At 43.9% G+C, this 21,826-nt stretch overlaps 1 protein-coding gene across 4 annotated transcripts in view; it reads left to right on the forward strand.

Annotated features, from left to right (window-relative positions):
- Positions 1–1,095: 1,095 nt before the first annotated feature.
- The window catches only part of ARHGEF7 (Rho guanine nucleotide exchange factor 7), a 130,586-nt gene continuing 109,855 nt past the window's right edge, over positions 1,096–21,826 (forward strand). For 2 of the 4 annotated variants that reach the window (XM_033103998.1, XM_033104000.1), the window contains exon 1: positions 1,096–1,392. In XM_033103998.1, the coding sequence (XP_032959889.1) occupies positions 1,228–1,392 (165 nt within the window). In that variant the 5' untranslated portion in view covers positions 1,096–1,227. The remainder of the gene's footprint in view (positions 1,393–21,826) is intronic. The other 2 variants (XM_033103994.1, XM_033103996.1) reach the window with 1 other exon arrangement.

Genomic DNA, 21,826 nt, shown 5'->3' on the forward strand with positions numbered 1-21,826 from the left:
GGTTGTCTTAGTACTTTAGGTCCAACCCTGCACGTCTTCACAGCATCTCTTGCCCAAATGTGATCTGGCCAAGTGGCCTGTTTTGACTGAGCTGTTTGCACAGTCCTTCCTTCCAGTTCATCTGTACAGATACAGTTTAGGCTCTGCTGTTTTCTTGACCTTCCTACCAGCGTTTGAAACATCACCATCAATTTAAAGTGGAGCAGCTCTGAGGTTTCTTTCTGGTCCTGGAGAGTGGGGCCGACTGCCCCCCAGCGAGTGAGGTCACTTGCTCGGAAACAGGCCTCCCAGCAGGGGGCACGCGTGACACCGGCCACGCTGTTTGGGGCATCCACGCCCCCCCGCCCCCGAGGATCGTAGCAGCGCCTGGAAAATCAATTCCTCTTCAAATTAGACCCATCTGGTTACAGATATAATTATCATTTGTGTTCTGTAATTATTGGCTTACAAGGTAGTGGAGAGAAGCACTCCCCCACCCCTTGAAATAAAACTGGCAAAAATAAAAAGAGCATTCTGGGAAGCATTTAATAATTTAAACATTTATGAGTTAAGAATATAAATAAACGGTTCCGAGTCCTTCCAGGAGGGGAGAGGGCGGCGGAAAGGACAGGGCAAGGAGAGGAGTCTTGCTAGGCTCTCACCTCTGGAGGGGGTTGCGCATGGGCCCCGCAGGGCGCAAACGGTTAAGAGCGCGCGCCGCCCGCGGACTGGGAGTCCCCGCGAGCCCTCTCTGGCAGGCGGGCTGTCGCCTCCTGGAGGTCACCAGGCCCTTGGGGCGGGAGTCCACTGCCAGGCGCGCAGGTGCGGACACGCGCGCACTGCCGGGCCTGGGGGGTGGAGGGAGTACCACCGCGGGGACTAAGCGTGGGGGTGCGTGTGCGGCCGGGGGGCCGGGCCGTTCCAGCGCGGCGTCTTTTCTTCTTTTTTGCAGTGATGTCATCGGCGGCAGCGGCTGGGAGCCGGGAGGCGGCGGCGGGGGCGGCGCCGGGCGGCCGCCGCAGGTTCATGTGCATGTAATGAAAAGGCACTTGACAGTCGGCCAGGACGCACGCGAGGGAGCGCGAGCCGGCCGGACCGCGGCGCCGCCCGAGCCAATCGCCGTCGCCGGCCTCTCCATGGGCGAGCAGGAGGAGGGGGCGGTGAGCGCAACCGGCCCGGCAGCGGCCGCTCCGCGGTGAACCGCGCGGAGACGGGCTCGCGGCGCGGGGAGGCCGGCGCGCCGCCGCTATGAATTCCGCGGAGCAGACCGTTACGTGGCTCATTACCTTGGGGGTGCTGGAGTCGCCCAAGAAAACCATCTCGGACCCGGAGGGCTTCCTGCAGGCGTCTCTGAAGGATGGGGTGGTCCTCTGCAGGCTGCTGGAGCGCCTGCTGCCCGGGACCATCGAGAAAGTGAGTGCCCCTGGCCCGCGCCCCCACGGCAGACAGGCCCCGGCGGTGGGAGCCCCGGGAAGTGGGAGGCCTTGCTCCCCGCCTTGCCTGCGCCGCGGCCCGGGATGCGCGGAGACGCGCGGGCGCTGGGCGGCTCGCATCCGCACCTGGTGGCCGCGCGGGGATGGGAGAGCGCGGGGCGCGGGGTAGCCCACGCGCCTCCTTTGTGCGCAGACCCGGGAACGTGGCTCGCGCGAGGGGCGCGCTGGCGGCGCGAGGACCCAGTGGCGGGAGCTTGGGGCGCCATTGTGTGCGGTGCGGGCTGGGGCGGGGGTCGGGGCTGCGTTCTAGGGGAACGACCCCGGGGAGGCCCGGAGGGAAGGGGAGCGCTCTGCTCTGCCCTAAGGTGGAGTCGCCCCTCTCCGTGACCCGATCAGAAAACCGTGCTTCAGCACCGCGCACAGCTTCCTCGGAGGCTTTGTTTGAACAGCTTTTGTTGGTGGTATCGTATGGGAGTTTCGTCCTCCGTTTAGTTGACCAATTGCTGTGCATTTTTTAAAGATGCATTCATAAATAGCTGAGGGCTGGGTTGTGAAATGATTTACTGCCCTCCCCACGAAAGAATCCCTCAGGTCTCTAAACCCAGAGGATTGCAAATGCGGGGTTGGAAAGCCCTGGCATTCTTCAAGCTGGCTTAAAATTCTAGATTTCATTTTCAGGTTCCTACCTGATTTTGAACAGAATCCCTAGCCCTACAGATCCTGCTTCTTTTCTTCGTGACTGGTGGTTTCCCCGGGGCTGGAGTGTGAACCTTGACCCGCATCTCTGTGAGTGATTAAAGTTTGCTTTCCTCTCCCACAGCTGACAAAGCAGGGGCGAGGGGAGAGAAGCGCTTTTAAAAAGGATACATTCTCTATATCTGACAAACACTACAATCTTTTCCCTTTCCCCCCCAATACATAATCTTAAGGTAAACAATTACTTAAAAGGTGTTAAATGTAGAAATTAAAGTAACACCATGATTAGGAAAAAACTATTTTGTTTTTTAAATGGGCATATTGGCCCTAATGCACAATAAAAATTTGCTAATAAAAATATTAAGTGACTTTAAAAATTAAACTGTTTGATTTTATAAGTTTGCACATGTCCTGGTGCTACATTTTAAAGGTCAGAAAAGAGTTTATTAATATGAATTTTGCATACATAGTAGTTTTAGTTATTTTTCTTACTTGGAACGTGTTTATGAAAACATAATCTGCACTGTAGGGTGAATAACTTCCTGCCTGTCCTGAAAATAAAAATGTTGCTTGTAAATGAACCTGATGTCACAATAAAATTATGATTTAAGACAGGAATAAGGAGCAGGATCTAACTTTCAAGGCACTCAAAATATTTTGTTGTCATCTGGATATCAGAATCTCTGGTAATAAAAGACAGATGTTTGAAAAGCATTGAAAATGCATGCTAAGTTTATCAAAATAGGCTTACATAAAATACCATTCCATTCTAAGAGTGAAACTTCATATGCTGTCTAGATAAAAACTATCAATGCGTGTTATAGGCCTATTAACTACATTAATATTGATTGGCAAACTTCAATAATCATTTTCTTTTAAATTCTAGGAAGATTTTCTTAGAACACTGTAGCATGCCTTTCATCTCTAGAACAACAAAGAGAGGAATGAATAAAATGTTTAGTTTGAAGAAAACCCAACATATTCTAGAACTATTGTCATTTGGAAATTTCTTCTATTGAAGCTATTCTTTTATTCCCCGTAGGCCCCAATTGGTTTGTTTTAGACTGAGACTATCACAATGAAAGTTTAACATCAGAGTAGCAAATTATAGTCAGCTACTCATTCTCTGTGGTTCAAAGGTAGGTTTTTGGAGTAAAATATTAGCCATTCGCTCTGCCTCTGAAACCTTGGGTTTCAGAAGTTTCATGAGCTTTTTCCATTTCCTAAGAAGAGTTATTTATTTGAGCTTTTGGATGTTTGCATGCACAGCAAATAATGTATGCCACAAAGCACACGCGGAACAGCTTTCCCTGGAATGTGGGAATGTTAGTCTGAGGACGTTTTTCCTTAAAAAGGAGCATTTGGAAACTGAACAGAATATTCATATGAAATTGAAAGGATCTTAACTTTACTCCTGTTTGCCTCATGAACACACTGACAACTGGTTAATGGGATGTAAGCAGCCTGCAATTTAACATTTGCAAATTCATAATTAAAAATTTTGAACCATTAGACTGGGAATAGTGCATAATTAAGAAAAGTTTTAGGGTGGCTCAGATTTCCCATATGCCTTTTATTAGGAAAACATGCCCTAATATGTTCCTTGCATCATGCTCATTTGTTGTGTTTTAGAGCCAGTAAAAGGGTGGAGAACTAAGAGGAAATTCATTTCGGTTCAGATTGTTCTGCTCATTTAAAAAAAGTTTTCTGTTCAGGTTCTCCTTCATATAGTTCTGCTTTTCTTTAGGGTGGAAAGTTGCACAGGGAAAAGAGGGGACTATAAACTTTACATGAGCAGATCAGACAAGACACACGTTTCATTATTTATTACTCATGATGTTTTCTGCTGCAGGGGAGAGAAAAGTGGGGATTACAAGGTTTCCCAGATCTTCGTGTATGGGGATCCCATAGTTTGATTTTTCTCTGGTAATGGCCAGAATGTTTTGCTGACCTGCCCTCACTACTTGCTTCCCTCAGTCCTCCTGTGGTGGGAAACACACAAGGCCACAGGATCCAGTGAGACCTATCGGCACTGAGCTCATGAGTTAACACTTTAAACATCCCTAGCCTATTTAATCACTGGGAGTGAAGTCAAGATACAGAAGTTTCAGAGGATGGAATATTACTGTTAGATTAACAAAATACATGAAAATAATGGAAGTCATGAAATGCTGCTTTAATTAGACTTGTAAATGCAGCCAATGAAGTTGCTTGGTTCACCATGAAAAGGCAAAGAACCTGGTTCTTTCTCTGTATGTGCAGGATAACAGAACACACAGTAATCCATAAAGGGCTGCACAGGAGACACTCCATCAGTCAATTTTTGTGGAATGTAATTGAAAGTCAGATGCTACCTTTCTGGTCTTGCTAGATGTCCTGGGTGTGTAGGTGGGCGTGAGTTTAAACTGGTTTAAGCTGTTGGGCTGTGGATTAATGTCCTGGGCCTGCCGTACCACAGACAGGGTGGTTTAAACAACAGAACTTCATTCTCCCACAGTTCTGAAGGCAGATGTCCAAGGTCAAGGTGTGGGCAGGACTGTGCTTTGTCTGCGGGCGCTAGGGGAGGATGTGTCTAGGCCTCTTACGGCTTCTAATCGTTCCTTGGCTTTTGTCAGCACAGCTCCAGTGTTCCCCTGTGGTCTCTTCTCTGTGTCCAAACCTCCCTCTTTTATAAGACACCACTCATTAGATTAGACCCACCCTACCCCAGGATGACCTCATCTTAACTAATTACATTTGCAGTGATCTTGTTTCCAAATAAGGTCACATTCTTAAGTATTGGAGGTAAGGACTCCAACATATCTTTCTGGGAGACACAATTCACCCTATAACAGGTTGTATAATAAATTTGAACCAAGTCAATTTATTAAGTACTTGCTTACCTGCAGGTGCCAGGTGCTATGGGCGATAAAAAGACTAAACCACGGGTTCTTAGGGGTTTTTGTTATAGGAGAAAACACAACTATTATAAAAACAAGAACCACATGAAGCAGAAGGAAATCAAAAGTCATAAAGTCAGGTGTAGATGAAAAGAACAGAGGGATTAAGAAGTCCAAGGAGACTGCATTTGAGCTGCCCAGCCTCTGATGATTTTTCTGACACGTGGTTTAGAATACGGTTTGTACTTCCCCAAACTGATGTGCCAGCCCTAGGTGGCCTTCCACAGTGCAGAGAGCAGTGAATTCTGATTGAGCATAGGAAAAGGACAATGCTGTTTCCTGATTGATTCACCACTCGCTTTTTGAGCAGTCCTAGGATTCTGGGAACAGTTGGGGATGGGGTGGGAAGAGAAATGAAGGCTCAGTAGCTGCTGGACAGTAGTTCTCAGTGCCCACTGTGAGAAATTTGCCTTTTCCTAGGCTCCTTTGCCCTAAGGATGTGGTCAGTGATGGCAACGTGGTGGGGTGATGAAGTCTCACTCAGATTTGGAAGGCCTGTGCCCTGTAGCTGTTCATAAATCCTTATTGATCGGCTGGTGAAGCACTCATAGAGAAAGTTCTAGTTATAAAACGTGTTATGTTCTACTGTGTTTTTAAGGAGGCTTAAACCTTGCAAACTGAATTATTGGTTATATCAAGTTGCTTCTAATGAAACTACTTAAGGTTTCCAAACGTTTAATTTTGCAGTAATAAACATCTGCTTTTGAAGCACGTGACTTTAAAGTACTGTCTCAACCCTGGACCATGGTTGATTCTTGTTTTGGATTTTAGACCCAGAGAGGAGGGCAGCTGTAACTGCATGTGCTGGCTCATTCAACGTAAAGCAAACAGACCTAAATTCAATTTAAGTCGGGAATGCCTCAAGTGATTTCCTGAGAGCCACACCAGACATGCTGTAGTGTTTTTGTTGGCATCACACACATGCACACGCGCTCACACATTTGCACACTCACACGCACATCTGACATGGGTTTGCAGGGCGCTGGGGGAGAGGATCACAAGATGGCCTTCATCAGAGGCAGCTGCCGCTGTGAACTCTGGAGGAATCCCGCGTTTGTGCTGTCCCAGGACCTCATTCTATTAATAGAAATAACACCCGGCATAGCCTTCCCATGTCTTGAAGCACTGCCTGCCTTTATGTAGATCTCTTTTCAAGAAAAAAAAAATGGGGACCTTGAGTTGCAGGACCATGCTAAACTGCTGTCCCCACATCATCTCATGTCACACCCATTTCACAGATGACACTGAGGCACAGCAGTTTGCTGTGCCCCGACCACCCAGCGGGCGCATGGAAGCAGAAGATTCCAAGTCAGGTCAGCCTGCTGCCAGAGCCCGAGACCTTTCAGGTAGTGATAAAACTGCCACTAGTTTAGTTCCTGCTGGCCTCCCCACCTGCGCTAAATCAGGGGCAGATAGGTAGTTACTGCCTTCAGGAATTAACAAGGCAGGTCAGGAAGCCAGACAGACAATGTGAGGGGCCACCGTGGACAGAACAGGGTCCAGGGCTAGATCGCGCAGCTCAGACTGCCGGTCCGCAGGGATCCCAGGGGGAAGGGGCACAGTGAAGACTGTCCGGAGTGGGGTGCAGGCAGCTGTCGGTGTGAGCTGTGCTCCTCCCTGGCTGGACAGGAACTCAGAGACAACTGGAGAGAACATACAGCTCTAGGGAGCACCATCCTTGGAGGACGGCCTCAGGAAAGCTCGCTTTGAGCCTTCTCGTTCATTCCCATGGAAGGACACCCCCAAGGACTTTGTTTAAGTTCTAGCTCTGTCATCTGATAACGCTCACTGTGGCTCCTGGGCCATCTGACTCAGTTTACTGGGTGTCCATCTATACTGAGATTTAAAACAATATAATATATAAGTTCACACATAGACACACATGTATATGTATACACTGAACTTAAAATTAAAGTACTGTGTATGTCTGTATTTAATGAATTCCTTCTTCCTGCAGAACCAACTGCTCACTGTAAAAGGTAAAACCTGAAGGGGGCTCGGGGCCACAGGAAGGGTGGTGGGAGAGCTGTTCTTGTTTGGTGGGGGCATCTCTAGCCTTTTGGATTGGAGTCATGTGGCAGCTGGAGTCGCCCATGCATCTGTCACTGTCAGTGGAAGGCAGCAGAGGCATACCATTCCTCTGGGACTCAACTCTCCCCTGGGCAACACCGAGGTTTGGGAGGTTCAGTGGTCCCCAAGACCTGCTGGTCCCTATTGGAGCCACTGTAAGGTGGGGTGGTGCTAGCACGTGCTCTAGAGTTATCCATTTGCTGTGTGACCTTGGGAAACCTGCCTGACTTCTCTGAATCTCAATTTCTTCCTCCTAAAAACGAAGTTAACGATACTTACCTGGAGGGGATGGCCTGTTGGGGCAATAGGGTCAGTATGAGGGTAGATGAATAGATGTGAAGGGTTTCATGTAAGGCTGGGCACAAAGTAGGTAGGTGCTCAGTGCATGGTAGTTACTATTATTTTATGGCTCGACACTGAAAACTTTCACTGTGATGTCCAGGAAAAATCTAACCCAGGACTTGAATGTCAAGGCCCTCCAAACCCAGGAATACTTTTTTATTCTAACAGCAGAGCAGATTCTTGCTGCTTTAGGGGGCTGGTGGCCCCTCCCGTCCCACTCTGACAGACCACCATTGTCTGGGTTGGTAGGACCACTGAGTTTGGCTTCCAGAGTCCTCTGTTTAGCGCCAGGTCCCCACGCAGCTGCTGAGCGCACACAGCTGCTGGCTCAGAGGGGCCAGAGGGCCAGGCTTGGGGTGGTCTCAGGTTTCATGTATATAGAGTTTCATGCTTGAGAAGGGCCAGGAGTCACAGATGGGCAGTGAGGGCCTGGACAGCCTGTGTCTGAGGAGGGAGGGCATGGCGGGGTGGGCACTGGGCCCTGTGTTCCATGTACGACTTCTCACTTTTCCCTCCATCAGTTCTACGAAGTTAGGTTAGGAGAATTTATTTCCTGATGTTTTTATATTTCTAACGTTAGCTCTGAGTTTTTAAGATTTATGAACCAGAAACAAATCCTCAGCTTTGTTTCTGCAGGCTAGTGCTGAGTCTGCCAGGAGACTCTAAACGCCAGGGAGAAGGGGTAAGAAGGTTTACATGGGCTGTGAAGATACATTTCCAACATACCTGTTTAAATTATTTAAATCTATTTAATGCATTTATTTGGTTCCTACTATATGCATGCTGGTGTACACATCATATGCACAGCAACACATGTACTTACTGGGTTCATTTTATGTGCATGCTAGTATATTCCATCATATACACAGAAATGAATGCACACACATGCATGCGTTCTATGTCCCCTTTTTAAGCAGGTTATAAGAGAAACCACAGGGTCTTAAGTAGAAGCACCTGTGAATTCTCAGTGAGAAGGAATTCTCAAGAGGTCATCCAGTCCAAACTCGTAATTTTACAGATGGGTTAACTGAGAAAGTTGCGTACGGTTGTGTAAGTTGTGCACTGCACAGTCTAGGGAGAGTCATTCACATTGCAGTCTAAGTGAAGGGTGTCTCCAGGGCTGTGCTAGAGGATGGCTCTGGGGTAGTGATGCAGCGAAGTAAGTCTTCGTAGAGGTCAGCCTCCTCAGGCACAAAGCAAATTAGAGAAGGGTTGTGGTAGCAGTGGCCTGAATTCACCACCCCTCCCTGCAGCCATGACCCTTGTAGGGTGACATTGCAGCTCCTCCCATCCAGAGGTGGAGCCTGTTTTCTTACTTCTTGAATCTGAACTTGCCAATGGAATGTGGCAGAAGTGACAGGTACTAGTTCCTAACTCGGCCTCAGGGGGCCTTGCATGTTTCTGAACTCTCTCAAGTCTACCTCCACCCTGAAGACAAGTGCAGGGCCTGATACTAAAGGATGCAAGACGCCATGGCAGAGAGCTCTGCTGTCCCTGCTGCAGCCTCTGGGACCCACCTACAGCCCACCAACCCCAACCCCAGCCAAGATGGCAGGGCTGCCACTGAACCAGAGTTGACCACGGCATGAGCAAGCCCAGTAGAGACCAGAAGGACCACCCAGATAACCCTTCTCTTCATGCACAAAGAGAGATGCTTGCTTTCGTCTGCCACTGAGGTTGTGTGGCTGTTTGTTATGTAGCTTTACTGTGCCAATACATAATGGGTACAAGAATGGAGAGTAGAAGTGGAATTTTGTGTATAACTTTTATTATTACAGTTGGAACAGCTTTTTTTTTTAAAGGGACTGATAAGCCTATCTTTTCTCCAAAGAAGCTGTATATAATTCATAACCAAAAAAAAAGTGTATGTGAAAGAAATTTAAGCCTCTGCCAGTTTATGTTAAATTGCTTTAATCGAAAACAGGAACTCACAGTTTCAAGTTTGCTTTGAATTTGCAGTTTCTTGCATTGAAGTTTTGTTCTGGCAGTATGATTTTTGTTAGCAACACCTTCCTTAAAACAGTCAAGTTTGGGGTTATTTACAAATACCCTGGCCTGGGATGGCCTTTTCCCCTCAATTCTGAGTGTCTCACTACTAAGATTTTATGCCAAGAAGATGCTTTTCCACCTATTCCCTGTCCTTAAAATAGTTTAAGTTCATAAGAGATTTTTAAGTATCCATCTGCAGTTAGCAAATTATTCAGAAGTCTTTTGTCAGGAATACAGATTTTTCTGAAAAAGCCTATTGCTTTCTGAACACATGCCAAAAGATTATAACTTTGTCATTCACTTTAAGGAAGAATGTTGCAGTGATTTTGATGGAAAATTAGGAGTTTCAAAGGAATTGTCCTGGTGCTAATTGCCTCTGTTGTTGGCGCTCCAGGAGGAGGAAGAGACTTTCAAAACACATGGAATCTTACTGCAGGCCTTTATTTCTCTAGTAACCTTATTGCGATCTTTTCTTTGGTGCTGAAGAAAGTGCCTTGTTCAAGACCTGTGTTTGTGCAATGAATCTTGTAAAACGTTGGTGCTGGTAACAGATTTTTTTCTCATGGAAACATGAAATTTTCTGGTCATAGTTTTCCTATTTGTTAATGCATTTTTGTTTCTTTTGAAAACAAGCTCTATAAATAGAATGTAGTCAAATTCTTAACAGACTTGTGGCAAAAGTTAAACTTCTAGAAAGTTCCATAGAAGCCTTACTTTTAAGTGACAAGAGACTGGAATTGACTGTCTTGTAGACGTTATCAACTGATGACAAATGGAGAAGACTAAGAATTAATTTGTTGTACCTCCAACAGAGTACATTTACTTAGATTGAATCTTGAGTAACTGCCACGTCAACAATCTAAGGGCGGCTCTTCAAATAAATACCAGTAACAGTATTTTGTTGGGTGTGAGTCGTAAGCATACTGTTTATGAATTGTTAAAACAATATTCTGGGAGTGAGAGAGGACTCACCCTGCATATAATTAAGTCTTTTGTTGTCGGTAATGGACAACCTTAAGAAGCTAGAAAAATAAGGGCAAATCCAACCCAAAGTACGTAAAAAAGAGAATAATGAAGAACAGACTAGGAATCAGTGAAGTAGAAAACAGAATTACTAGAGGAAGTCAATAATTGGCTTTGTTGATTTTCTCTAGTAATTTTCTGTTGGGTCTCTGAGAAAAATCAATAAAATTGGTAAACCTCTTAGACTGATCAGGGAAAAAGGAGAGAAGACACAAATGACCGATATGAAGAATCGCTATAGACTCTACAGATATTAAAAGGATAGTAATGGTATATTATGAACATTTTTATACCAATAAATTCTATAATTTAGATGAAGTACAATTTCCATGGAAGACACGGATTACCAAAGCTCATTCAAGAAGAAATGGATGATCTGAATAGCCCTCTATCTATCACAGAATTTAAATTTGTAGTTCAGAAGCTTCTCATAAAGAAAATTCCAAGTCAGATGGCCTCACTGGTGAATTCTACCGAATAATTAAGGACTTGTATCCAGAATATATAAGGAAGCTCAAGACTCAGTAATAAAGAAGCAAACACCCAATTTAAAAAAATGGACAAAATGCTTTGAGTAGACATTTCACCAAAGAAGATACACAGATGCCAAGCACATGAAAAGATACTCAACGTTGGTAGTCGTTAGGGAAACTTAAATTAAAACCACCCCGAGCTACCACTCTGCACCTATTAGAACAGCTGAAATAAAAAGCCTACGTGCTGGTGAGGATGTTGGGGAATTGGAACTCTCATCTGCTGCTGACAGGAATGTAAAATTGTACAACTGCTTAAGAAACCAGGTAGTCAGTTTCTTAAAATATTAAACATACATCTCCCAAATGATTCAGCCATTCCGTTTCTAGGTATTTACCCAAGAAAATGGAAAGGACGTGTCCGTACTAAGTTTTTTGCACAAGTGTTTATAGCAACTTTGTTTTTAATAACCACAATCTGAACACGACCCAGGTGTTTTCCAACTGGTGCAGGGATAAACGAAGTATGGTATATCCATGGAATACTACTTCCATGGATGAAAGGAAATGGGTGAAAATTATGCAGAGTAGAAGAAGCTAACCAAAAAGTACAAACTGTATGATTCTACTTACGTGAAATTCTAGAAAATGCAGTGCAATCTATAGTGACAGAAAGTAGATCAGTGCTTGCTTAGGGCACCAGGAGCCCTTTGGGGGTGACGGGTGTGTTCATTGTCTTGATTCTGGTGATGGTTTCACAAGTGTTCACGTGTCAAAACTCATCAGATTGTACACTTTAATTATGAGCACTTGATTGTACATCAATTATATCTCAGTATGAGTTATATGACAGTATTCACCCTGTGCATAATTAAGTGTTTTCATATGTAATGTGGCTTTAATTCATTTCACTGCCAGTCCCTTACTTTTGAACCCAATTGTGAATCCAGAAAGCACATGTAGAATTTTAATGTACAAAGGTAAACAGTATACTTAGATACTTAGATGAATTGCCAGAGAGCTCATTTATTTGTTTATTTTCTCATCTTTATTGGGCACCTACTCTGTTTCAGGAATTATGTTAGGCACTGGAGATGTAATTGTCAGGAAAAATAGACTTGGATACTGTCTGGTGGGGGAGAATAACAGTGACGAAATTATATGAACTGACTGTTTTACAAATTGATGTATGTACTGTGAGAGCAAGGAACAGATTTCTAAAAGTGTGTAGCAGCGGAACCTGGTTTACACTTGGCAGATGGGGCCTAGGATTGGTACAGATGATTATGAATGAATTCAGTGCTGAGTGTGTTGGATTGGAGCTCAGGACACCTGGGCTGGAATAGAAGTTTGGGAGTCATACTACAGAGATGTGAACTGAAGTGTAGGAATTGTGAGATTTCTTATGGGGAAATTATAGAGTGAGAACACGAGAGGGCTTTGTGGAACTTGCAAAATGGATGTCTAAGCGGTGCTGATGAGACTGAAGGGGCTAAGGAAGGGGATTGAGGGCTGATTAAGTCAGGAGAGAGTCTGGTGACTGGAAATCAGTGGGAGAGGATGGCCAGGAGTGTGTGTTTCAGAAAACCAAAAAGCTTTGGCAACGTGCTCTCAGGGAAAGATGGCACTATTTAATAAATTAATAAATTGTTCTAGGACAACAGGCATGCACTGGACTATCCTGGGAAAGCCTGGCTGAATGGTCTCCCTAGTCATTAGTTACCTTAGGGGCGCCCGTGGGAAGTCATGAGGGTGGGGGCCCAGGTAGGGTGAGGGTGGGTTTAGGATAGAGAGGGGCCGGGGAACGAGGTCTGTTCAAACTGGGGGAGCTTTGAGGATGGAGGTTTGAGGGGAGTAGAAAATGTTGGAAGTAGAGGGTGGCGTGTGAGAAAGTGGGTTGATTCAACAAGTGTTTGGATGGCTGGGAGCGCATTGAGAGCCCACTGGATGTGGAGGTGTGAGTATTTGTAGTGATTGTGCAGGGGACTGAGCAGGACAGGATGCTTGTCGGTTCTCTTGGAAATTTTGTTAAGAGGAAGTTAACTTTCAGCTATTTTTCCTTGATAAGGGAGACTCTAGAAAATTGTATTCCTTTAAATAGTTTCAGGGAAGCATATCTATGGTATTTTTCTCTTTCACTTCCTACATGTTTTAACATGTTTGTTTATGACCAATGAGTGTTGTGTGGAGGCTAAACAGTTGTCACTCTGAACACTTCTGAGATTTCCAACTTATCTTAAATGTATTAATATCAGGTTGTTTAATCTTCCTCCTTTGATTCATTTTACAATGAACAGCTTTTGTGGTAAAGCTGGCGACACTGCTAAAAACTAACCTTCTCTGCTGTGTCTCTATTTTTGCCGTTGACATTTGAAACTCCCCATCTGATGTAGGTAAGGCAATACTGGGAGGTAAAGTATAAAAGTTCAGGTTCAAGTTGAGGACCATTTAGATTATAATTTTATGAATATACATGTGTCATTCCTGGGATTTGCTTTCTCATTTAGAAAATGCTCACAATTTGTTACATATCATAGTAAATAAAAGTAAATCAAGTGGTGTTTATTGGGAATATTGTTCCTAAATAACCGCAATACATGAAAGCAATGTTTAGGTTTGGATATTATTTTTCCAATTCAAAGCAATAAACCACACACTGTTCAGTTCTGTCACTGTGTGTGGGAGAAGTAAGCCCGCTACTTATTTTTTTCTCCTTAGTCCTTTTCCTTGGAGAGGATGACGGGGAACGCGTTAGTGCGAGAAGGGGTAGGGATGTTGAGAGAAGGAAGTATCACACACATACACACACTGAGGAGCCTACAGACTGGAGACTGCAGGGTTGGGTTGGTTTTCCTTCTCTTATAGCTGGAGGTGGCACATCTGCCCGACATTAATTTTTGTCCGTCATATGTAAAAAATGTTAGTGATATCACTGACATCAGACTTAGTAGTAGTGTATGCATTTCAAGTTATTTTCAAGTAACGATGGGCTTTCCATTGTCTTGTACCTTTGGTTTTAAGTGGTTGTGTGGGTCTTACATTTGCGTGTGCGTCAAGAGTTACCTGACGGTTTGTGAAAATAGATTGCCAGGCTCCACCCCAGAGTTCCTGATTCAGTCAGTCTGAGTGGGGATTGAGAATTTGAATTTCTAGCAAATTCTCAGGTCATGTTGGTGCTGCTGGTCCAGAGGATCACATCTGAGAACCACGGGCAGCCCACTGAGCTCATGAGCCCAGCGGTGCTATAACCTGGACTATCCAGATGGCATTCATAGCCCTGTAAGAACAGGAGACTAAGGTGTGATCAGCTGGGGGCTTTTCCGTAGGTGAGCACTGGCTGCTTGCCTACCTGGGTTACTGCCCCCGGAAGCTTGAGAAGTTTTCTAAGTACAGGCAGACCTCAGAGATGTTGCAGGTTTAGTTCCAGACCGCGGTAATAAAGCAAATAGCACAATAAAGCGAGTCACACGAATGTTTTGGTTTCCCAGTGCATATAAAAAGTATATTTACACTATACTGTAGTCAATTAAGTGTGCAATAATAGGATTATGTCTAAACAACAATGTACATACCTTAATTCAAATTCTTTATTGATAAAAAATGCTAGTCATCATCAGAGCCTTCAGTGAGTTATAACTCTTTTTGGTGCCAGTACACTTGCTTGATGCAGGGTTGCCATAAAGTTTCAATATATAAAAATCACAATATCTATAAAGGGCAGTAAAGCAAAGTACAATGGAACGAGGTATGCCTGCAGTGCCTTTTAGGTCAAGACAGAGAGACCTCATACTGCTTCCCTAGGGGCTATTGGAGCCTTGAAACGTGGAGGTAGAGAGGTTGAAAGAAATCCTGCCTTGGGTTGGAAGCGGCACTTGGAATTTATCAGAAAAATGGGATTCCTCACCTGTTTCTGTGCCTCTAGAAAATTCTTGTATAAAACAGAGAGAAACAATCTCTTGAGACTAAGCTCAGGACGTTTGTTTATTTGAGATTTGATGAATGTACTGTGTTTCCCCGAAAATAAGACCTAGCCGGACAATCAGCTCTAATGCATCATTTGGAGCAAAAATTAATATAAGACCCCGTATTATATTATATTATACCAGGTATTATATTATATTATATTATATTATATTATATTATACCCGGTCTTGTATTAATTTTTGCTCCAAAAGATGCATTAGAGCTGATTGTCTGGCTAGGTCTTATTTTTGGGGGAAACACGGTAGTACCTAAATTGAGGAACTTAAGGAGAGATCCTTGAAATATTCAAATTAAGGTTGGGAGGAACTGTGGCTAAATAAGATGATGGGTCACTAAAAGCTACCAAAAGATATGGAGACACTTCTAGGTAAGGGTTTCTCTTTAACACAAGGCTTTTAAGGAAAAGGTAAATCGCCCATGTTGTTGGGTTGTGGGATTAGGGAATCACCTCTGGGGAGAGTGTGGAATGGCAGATCAAAACCAGGCAGCTTAGCTATGGCCTTCAGCTGAGCTGTGATTAATTCTCACGCTGTGTCTAAGGGGTGGTGGGTCTGTGGTCCTTAAACGGGGGCCCCTTGTTCTCTGAAGGTCTGGGGGAATCTGCGGCCTTCCACCAACACCAAGGACACGTGCCTTGATTTCATTCCAACTTGTGCTTTTCAATTCCATAGCCAATTAAGAATTCATTTTGTTATTGAATATGGAGAAAACAGTGACAATTTTTGACAACCTTCTCCACCCCAAGTCTGGTCACAGGAAGCTCCTTTTCTGGATGATTCCTTTTCTAGATCTCATCATTGAGGTGACCATTAGTGACCATTTATTTCTCTTTCCAGTCATGTTGTTGGAATCACCTGACAAAGGTTTTCAAGCAGCCATCATAAAAAGGCTTCAAAGAGCAATTACAAATTCTCTTGAAGTGAATGAATAAAATAGAACATCTCAGCAGAGGACTTATAAAAAAGAAACAAATGGAAATTATAGGACTGAAAAGTAGAATAACTGAAATAAAACTCACTGGATGGGTTCAAAAGTGAGTGAAGATGACAGAAGATAGAACCAGTGAACTTGAGGACCCATCAATGGAATTTGCTCAATTTGAATAACACAGAAAACAGACTGAAGGAATCAAGGAAGTTGCTAAGGGCTGTATTCACTCTCCCTGAGGCTATCATGAGACAAAGCAGGTGACATGTGCAATAACAAAAACAATAACATAAGTGCGGTTTGGGCAGTCGCCATTATTCACTCCCTCTCATCCTTTTTTCTGTGTCTCACTGTCGCTCATCTCTGAAATGTCAGAATCACATGAGGTCTTCATTAGCTTCTTTTAGCCCCTTTGTGAAACGTAGGAAATGAATATAAGGCAAGCTTATTAAACATGCAGATCTTGTGGACGGCTGCATAAAGTGTCAGCCGACAGGAGCCTGAAGAGGCCTGAGGGAGCAGGCCAGCTGGTTAGGGGGAAACCAATTTGGAGCCAGCGATTTTCCTTAGTGATAGATGAGAGCTGAAACCAGAGTGCTGGCTCTCGGCAGCACCTGGCTAACCGATGCCCTGATACACACAAAGTGAAAACGGAGCCCTGGACACTGAATGTGGGCAGTCCTGGGGAGAGCTGGGCAACAGCTGGGCAGCCAGCCTCAGGCAGAGCCGGCAGTAACGGGATGCATCTGTCAGTCGCGACAGAAAGGGGTTAAAAATTTACGGTAAAACCCAAGAGCATCTTTCATTTCACCTATGGTGATTGTATTTCCAAGTTTTTTTCAGGACAGTTCCAGTCTCAAATATTCAATTCTCATATTAGACCAATTATATGACTTTTTGGTTTTAGGTGCTATGTCAGCATCACTCAACTTGACTTTTGGTAGCTATAATCAAGTAATTCATGGTACTTAGTGTCAGAGGCACAGGCCGTTAATTAATTCATTGATGCACTGAACAAATATTAAGTGCTTGTATAGAACAAATATTAAGTGCTTGTATAGGTATCATCCAAACAGACTACTCTGTGCATGCAGCATATATTTCATAGTTCAGGGAGTAAATATACATAGTACTCAAGTAGGTTATAGTAAGTTAGACAGAGGTAAGTCGTATGGAGAGAAACAGAGCAGGGAAAGGGGGATGGGAAGTAACAGCAATTAGGGTGATGTTGCAATTCTACACCCAGGAGTTAAGGTAGGCATTACGGAGAAGTAGCATTTGAACAAAGACTGGATAGATCTGAGCAAATGGGTAGGCATGATGTGACTATCTGGGAGAAGAGGATTTCAGGCAGAGGGAATGTTTGTGCAAAGGTCCTGAGGTAGGAAGCCTGTCTGGCAAGACTGGGACCAGCAGAGCCAGTGTGAGTTTGGGGAATAGTACTGTGTTTCCCCGAAAATAAGACCGAACCAGAAAATAAGTCCTAGCGTGATTTTTCAGGATGACATCCCCTGAACATAAGCCCTAATGTGTCTTTTGGAGCAAAAATTAATACAAGACCCGGTCTTATTTTCGGAGAAACATGGTGGTAGTTGGCTGATAAGATCATGGAGGGAACAAAGGATTAAAATGTGCAAATCCTGCTCAGCCATCGTGAGGACTTTGACTTTTTAAAAAAATTAATAGACTTTATTTTTAGAGCAGCTTTAGTTTCCAGAAAAATTGAGCAGAAAATACAGAGAATTCCCATTTAACCCTTCTCCACCATCCCTTGCTTTATCCTATTAATATCTTGCATTAGTGTGGTACACTTGTTACAACTGTTGAACCAATACTGATATATTAACTGAAGTCCATAGTGCACATTGTGTTGTACATTTTGTAGGTTTGGACAAGTGAATAATGACATGTGTCCGTCATTACAGTATCATACAGGATAGTTTCACTGCCCTAAAAATCCTCTGTGCTTTGCCTGTTCATCTCACACTCTACCCCTTAGCCCCTGGTAACCACTGATCTTTTTACTGTCTCCGTGGTTTTGTCTTCTCTGAATATCACATAGTTGGAATCACACAGTATGGAGCATTTTCAGATTGGCTTCTTTCACTTAGCAATATGCGTTTAATTTTCGTCTATGTCTTTTTGTGGCTTAACGGCTCATTTCTTTTTAGCACTGAATGACCTTCTGTTGTCTGGCTGTACCACAGTTTTGTTTATTCATTAACCTATGGAAGGACGTCTTGATTACTTCCAGTTTTTGGCAATTATGAATAAAACTGCTATAAATATTTGCGTGCAGGTTTTGCATGGATGTAAGTTTTCAACTCATTGGGTAAAGCAGTTTTACTCAAGGAAGGTGATTACTAGACCTTATGGCAAGAGGATGTTTTGTTTGTTAAGAAATAGCTAAAGTGTCTTCCAAGGTGGCTGTACCATTTTGCATTCCCACCAGCAATGAATGGGAGTTCCTGTTGCTCCACATCCTCGTCAGCATTTGGTGGTATCAGTGTTGTCAGTGATATCATTCTGATGGTGTGTGATGGTATCTCATTATTTTAGTTTGCATTTCCCTAATGATATGTGATGTGGAGCATCTTTTCATGTGCTTAGTTACCATTTGTATATCTTCTTTGGTGAGGTGTCTGCTCAGGTGTTTTACCCATTTTTAAATTGGGTTGTCTGTTTTCTTATTGTTGAGGTTTAAGAGTTCTTTGTATATTTTGATACAAGTCCTTGATTGAATGTGTGTGTTGCAAATATTTTCTCCCAGTCTGTGGCCTGTCTTTTCATGCTCTTAAAGGACTTTGTCTTACTCTGAGTGAAAAGATGGGGCACTTTCAAAGGTTTTGAGCAAAGGAGTGATGTGACAGGCAAATTATAAATATAAAGTGAGATATTCCAGTTATAGTATTATAGAAGAAATACAATTCCTGAGTATATCAGGTCTGACAATTAAGTTTGCAAATCTGTGCACTGACGTTGCTGACCTTTTTTGATATCAGAGGGATTGTTCATTATGAATTTGTACCAACTAGAAAAACAGATAACCAAGTTACTATTTGGAAGTGCTGAAAAGGCTGCAAGGAAAAGTTAGACGACCTGAACTTTTCGCCAACAATTCATGGCTCTTGCATCACGACAATGCATCAGCTCACACAGCACTGTCTGTGAGGGAGTTTTTAGCCAGTAAACAAATAACTGTATTGGAACACCCTCGCTACTCACCTGATCTGACCCCCAATGACTTCTTTCTTTACCCGAAGATAAAGGAAATATTGAAAGAAAGACATTTTGATGACATTCAGGACATCAAGGGTAATATGACGACAGCTCTGATGGCCCTTCCAGAAAAAGAGTTCCAGAATTGCTTTGAAGGGTGGACTAGGCGCTGGCGTTGGTGCATAGCTTCCCAAGGGGAGTACTTCGAAGTGATATTTAGCAATGAGGTATGTAGCACTTTTTCTAGGATCAGTTCACAAACTCAATTGTCCAACTTCGTACACTGGCAGCCTTATCTTTAATGGTCAGTTTTTCTAAGTGATTTTTGAAAACATATTTCCCCAATACAGACCACTACACATCTTATTCACAGCTATGACCTTATTTATTTCAGCCCATACTCTGCTGATACTTAAGAGTTTTGAGAGAGAGCGATCTTTTTATCACCTTTTTATTACAGTTAATATGAAAGTCTCAACTGGCAGCTGAGTTCTTTCATGCAAGAGGCTTTTACAGTGTGAGTAGTCTAAGCTGCGGTAGACTCCTTCCCCTTGCCTTTCCCTCTAGGGAGGTTCTCAGCTGCTATTTATAGAGGCGTGCTTGCCAGTGAATGTCCTCAGCTGCTTTTATTCCCTTATTCAGGTTTCCTCCTCTGGTGAAGGCTCCCTTTTGCTTCCCAGACTCTCTCCCAACTCAGCCAGCCCTCTCTGCATACCTTCAAAACTCCCACACGCTATCATGTGCATTAAAATAGAATTTTTTCCCAGGTGGTCAATGGCCACTTCCCTGGCTCGGAGGCTTTAACATGCCTTCAATGCAGCTTCTCGGGCAGTTTAAACATGAAAGACCAATTCTTTAGGCGGGAGACTCCTGCACAAGGCAGTACGCTGCTCTGTAGCTCCCACTGTGGCCCTTCCGTTTCCTTATGTGTGGGACAGGCATGGAGAGGGGGGTCCGGAAGCAAGCATGAATAGCTAAGGTGAAACAAATGGAGGATGGCAGGGCAAGCGCAAAGCCCTCTGAGACATCTGAGAACACAAATTTAAACAGTGGAATACCGCCAGCGGCTGCAGGGCAGGAGTTGACATTCTAAGCTGAGGTGGCTTGGTCAAAGGTAGGACCATCAGGTTGTGAGACCTGCGAGACATGCTGCCACCAGCATCCCTTGTGGAGAGCCGAGTGTCTCCTCTCCTCCTTGCAGGGTCTCCGCCCTACTGGCCACACTGATACTGTGAGGATAAACAGCAAGTACCCATTGTTAATGTTTTAGCACCTGTCCACCTCAAGAAGACCTCAAGCCTTCCCCCTAGGCTTCTCTACTGATGGACAACAGAAAGACACCACCAAACATTCTGAAATGTGTTCAGCATGCCAAAGGATCAGAAACCACATAGAAATGGAGTTTAAGAAGAGGGTGGGCCGTGGCTCAGATTTACAAGACAGTGTGCCATAATTTATGGGCTAGTTTCATTAGGGCACAAGCATGTGAAAGAGGGGAAAAAGATGATTATTCCATATGAAGAGGTGAAAACTTCAGGTAAGAAAATTTGACCACAAGGCCCAATTTGAGTTGTCTTACGAATGTATACTCTTCTGCTTTCTTGTGTCAAGATCCTTCAAAGGCATAAGAAGTGGCATCTGCTTAAGGAATGTAATGACCTTAACAATGCCCTCCCCCACCGTGCACCTCTGCCTTCCTGGTGTCTGGATCCCAGCCGGACAGGGCATGTGCTTTTTCTGAGATTGCTCTCCCTCAATAGACACCTGCCTGTTTTCATCCAACCTTATTGGGGCAACAAAATACAACTTCAGTGGAGAAGTTTATTTTAGGTTTTCAGATGAACGTTTTATGCTCACATTTTAAAAAATCCATTTTTGGCATTGGCATGAATTTGGGATGGTTGCCACCATTTCTGAAGGACTTAAAATGTGCTTTTGGAGCTTGTGGGAACCAAGCCTCCAGGGACACATGAGTTAATTTAAGCCGTGCAGCCTTGCCATGACGTTTCCCATGGCGTGGACATCTGAATTTAGTTTGGGAACTGTAGATTTTGTACGTTCTTATTTCTTATTGCCCTTTGTAGCTTGGCTAGTTCCATACTAATGGAAGCCATTGTATTTTTCCCCGATGACTACACTGTCCATACGGTGGGCTTTGGGCAATGTGGAAGAAGGAAAGAAAGCAAAAGAAAAATATACTTTATGAAAGGCTTACATTTCTTTCAGTAAACTACTTGTGATTCTACGCTGTGCATTTTTGGAAGATATTGAGCAACCAAATCCTTGAGATTTCTGCTGGGTGCTTCATCTCTTTTCCAATGGATGTGGAGGAAGCGCGGCCCCGTAGACCGCCGAGTGAGCTCTACCGACCCATGCGTTCACTCCACTAAACATCACTGTAGAATACGCACAGAGCGCCATGGAAGACCATGATCCCTGACCAGGAGATGGCTGCAATCTAGTTAGAATGAAGCAGTGGCTACCAGACAATTAAAAATCAGATGAACCAATAAGTGCTAATTAGACTTTCAGAAGGTGAACTTAGAATTTTAAACAGAGCATTGCATCTTGTCACGGAACGGTGGGGATTTACCCTGCAAAGACCCCAACAATGACAGCTGGGCTTGGTAAGGACTGTTTTGTAATGGGGAAGGCAGCTTGGCTTGAGGAGAACACTAAATTGTTCTTCTTCTTTTACAAATGTTTTTAATAATACGTGTGGTACAAAATTGAAAGGGTACAAAAAGTAGAG

The sequence above is a fragment of the Rhinolophus ferrumequinum genome, chromosome 4 (assembly GCF_004115265.2).
Source record: "Rhinolophus ferrumequinum isolate MPI-CBG mRhiFer1 chromosome 4, mRhiFer1_v1.p, whole genome shotgun sequence".
NCBI lineage: Eukaryota > Metazoa > Chordata > Mammalia > Chiroptera > Rhinolophidae > Rhinolophus > Rhinolophus ferrumequinum.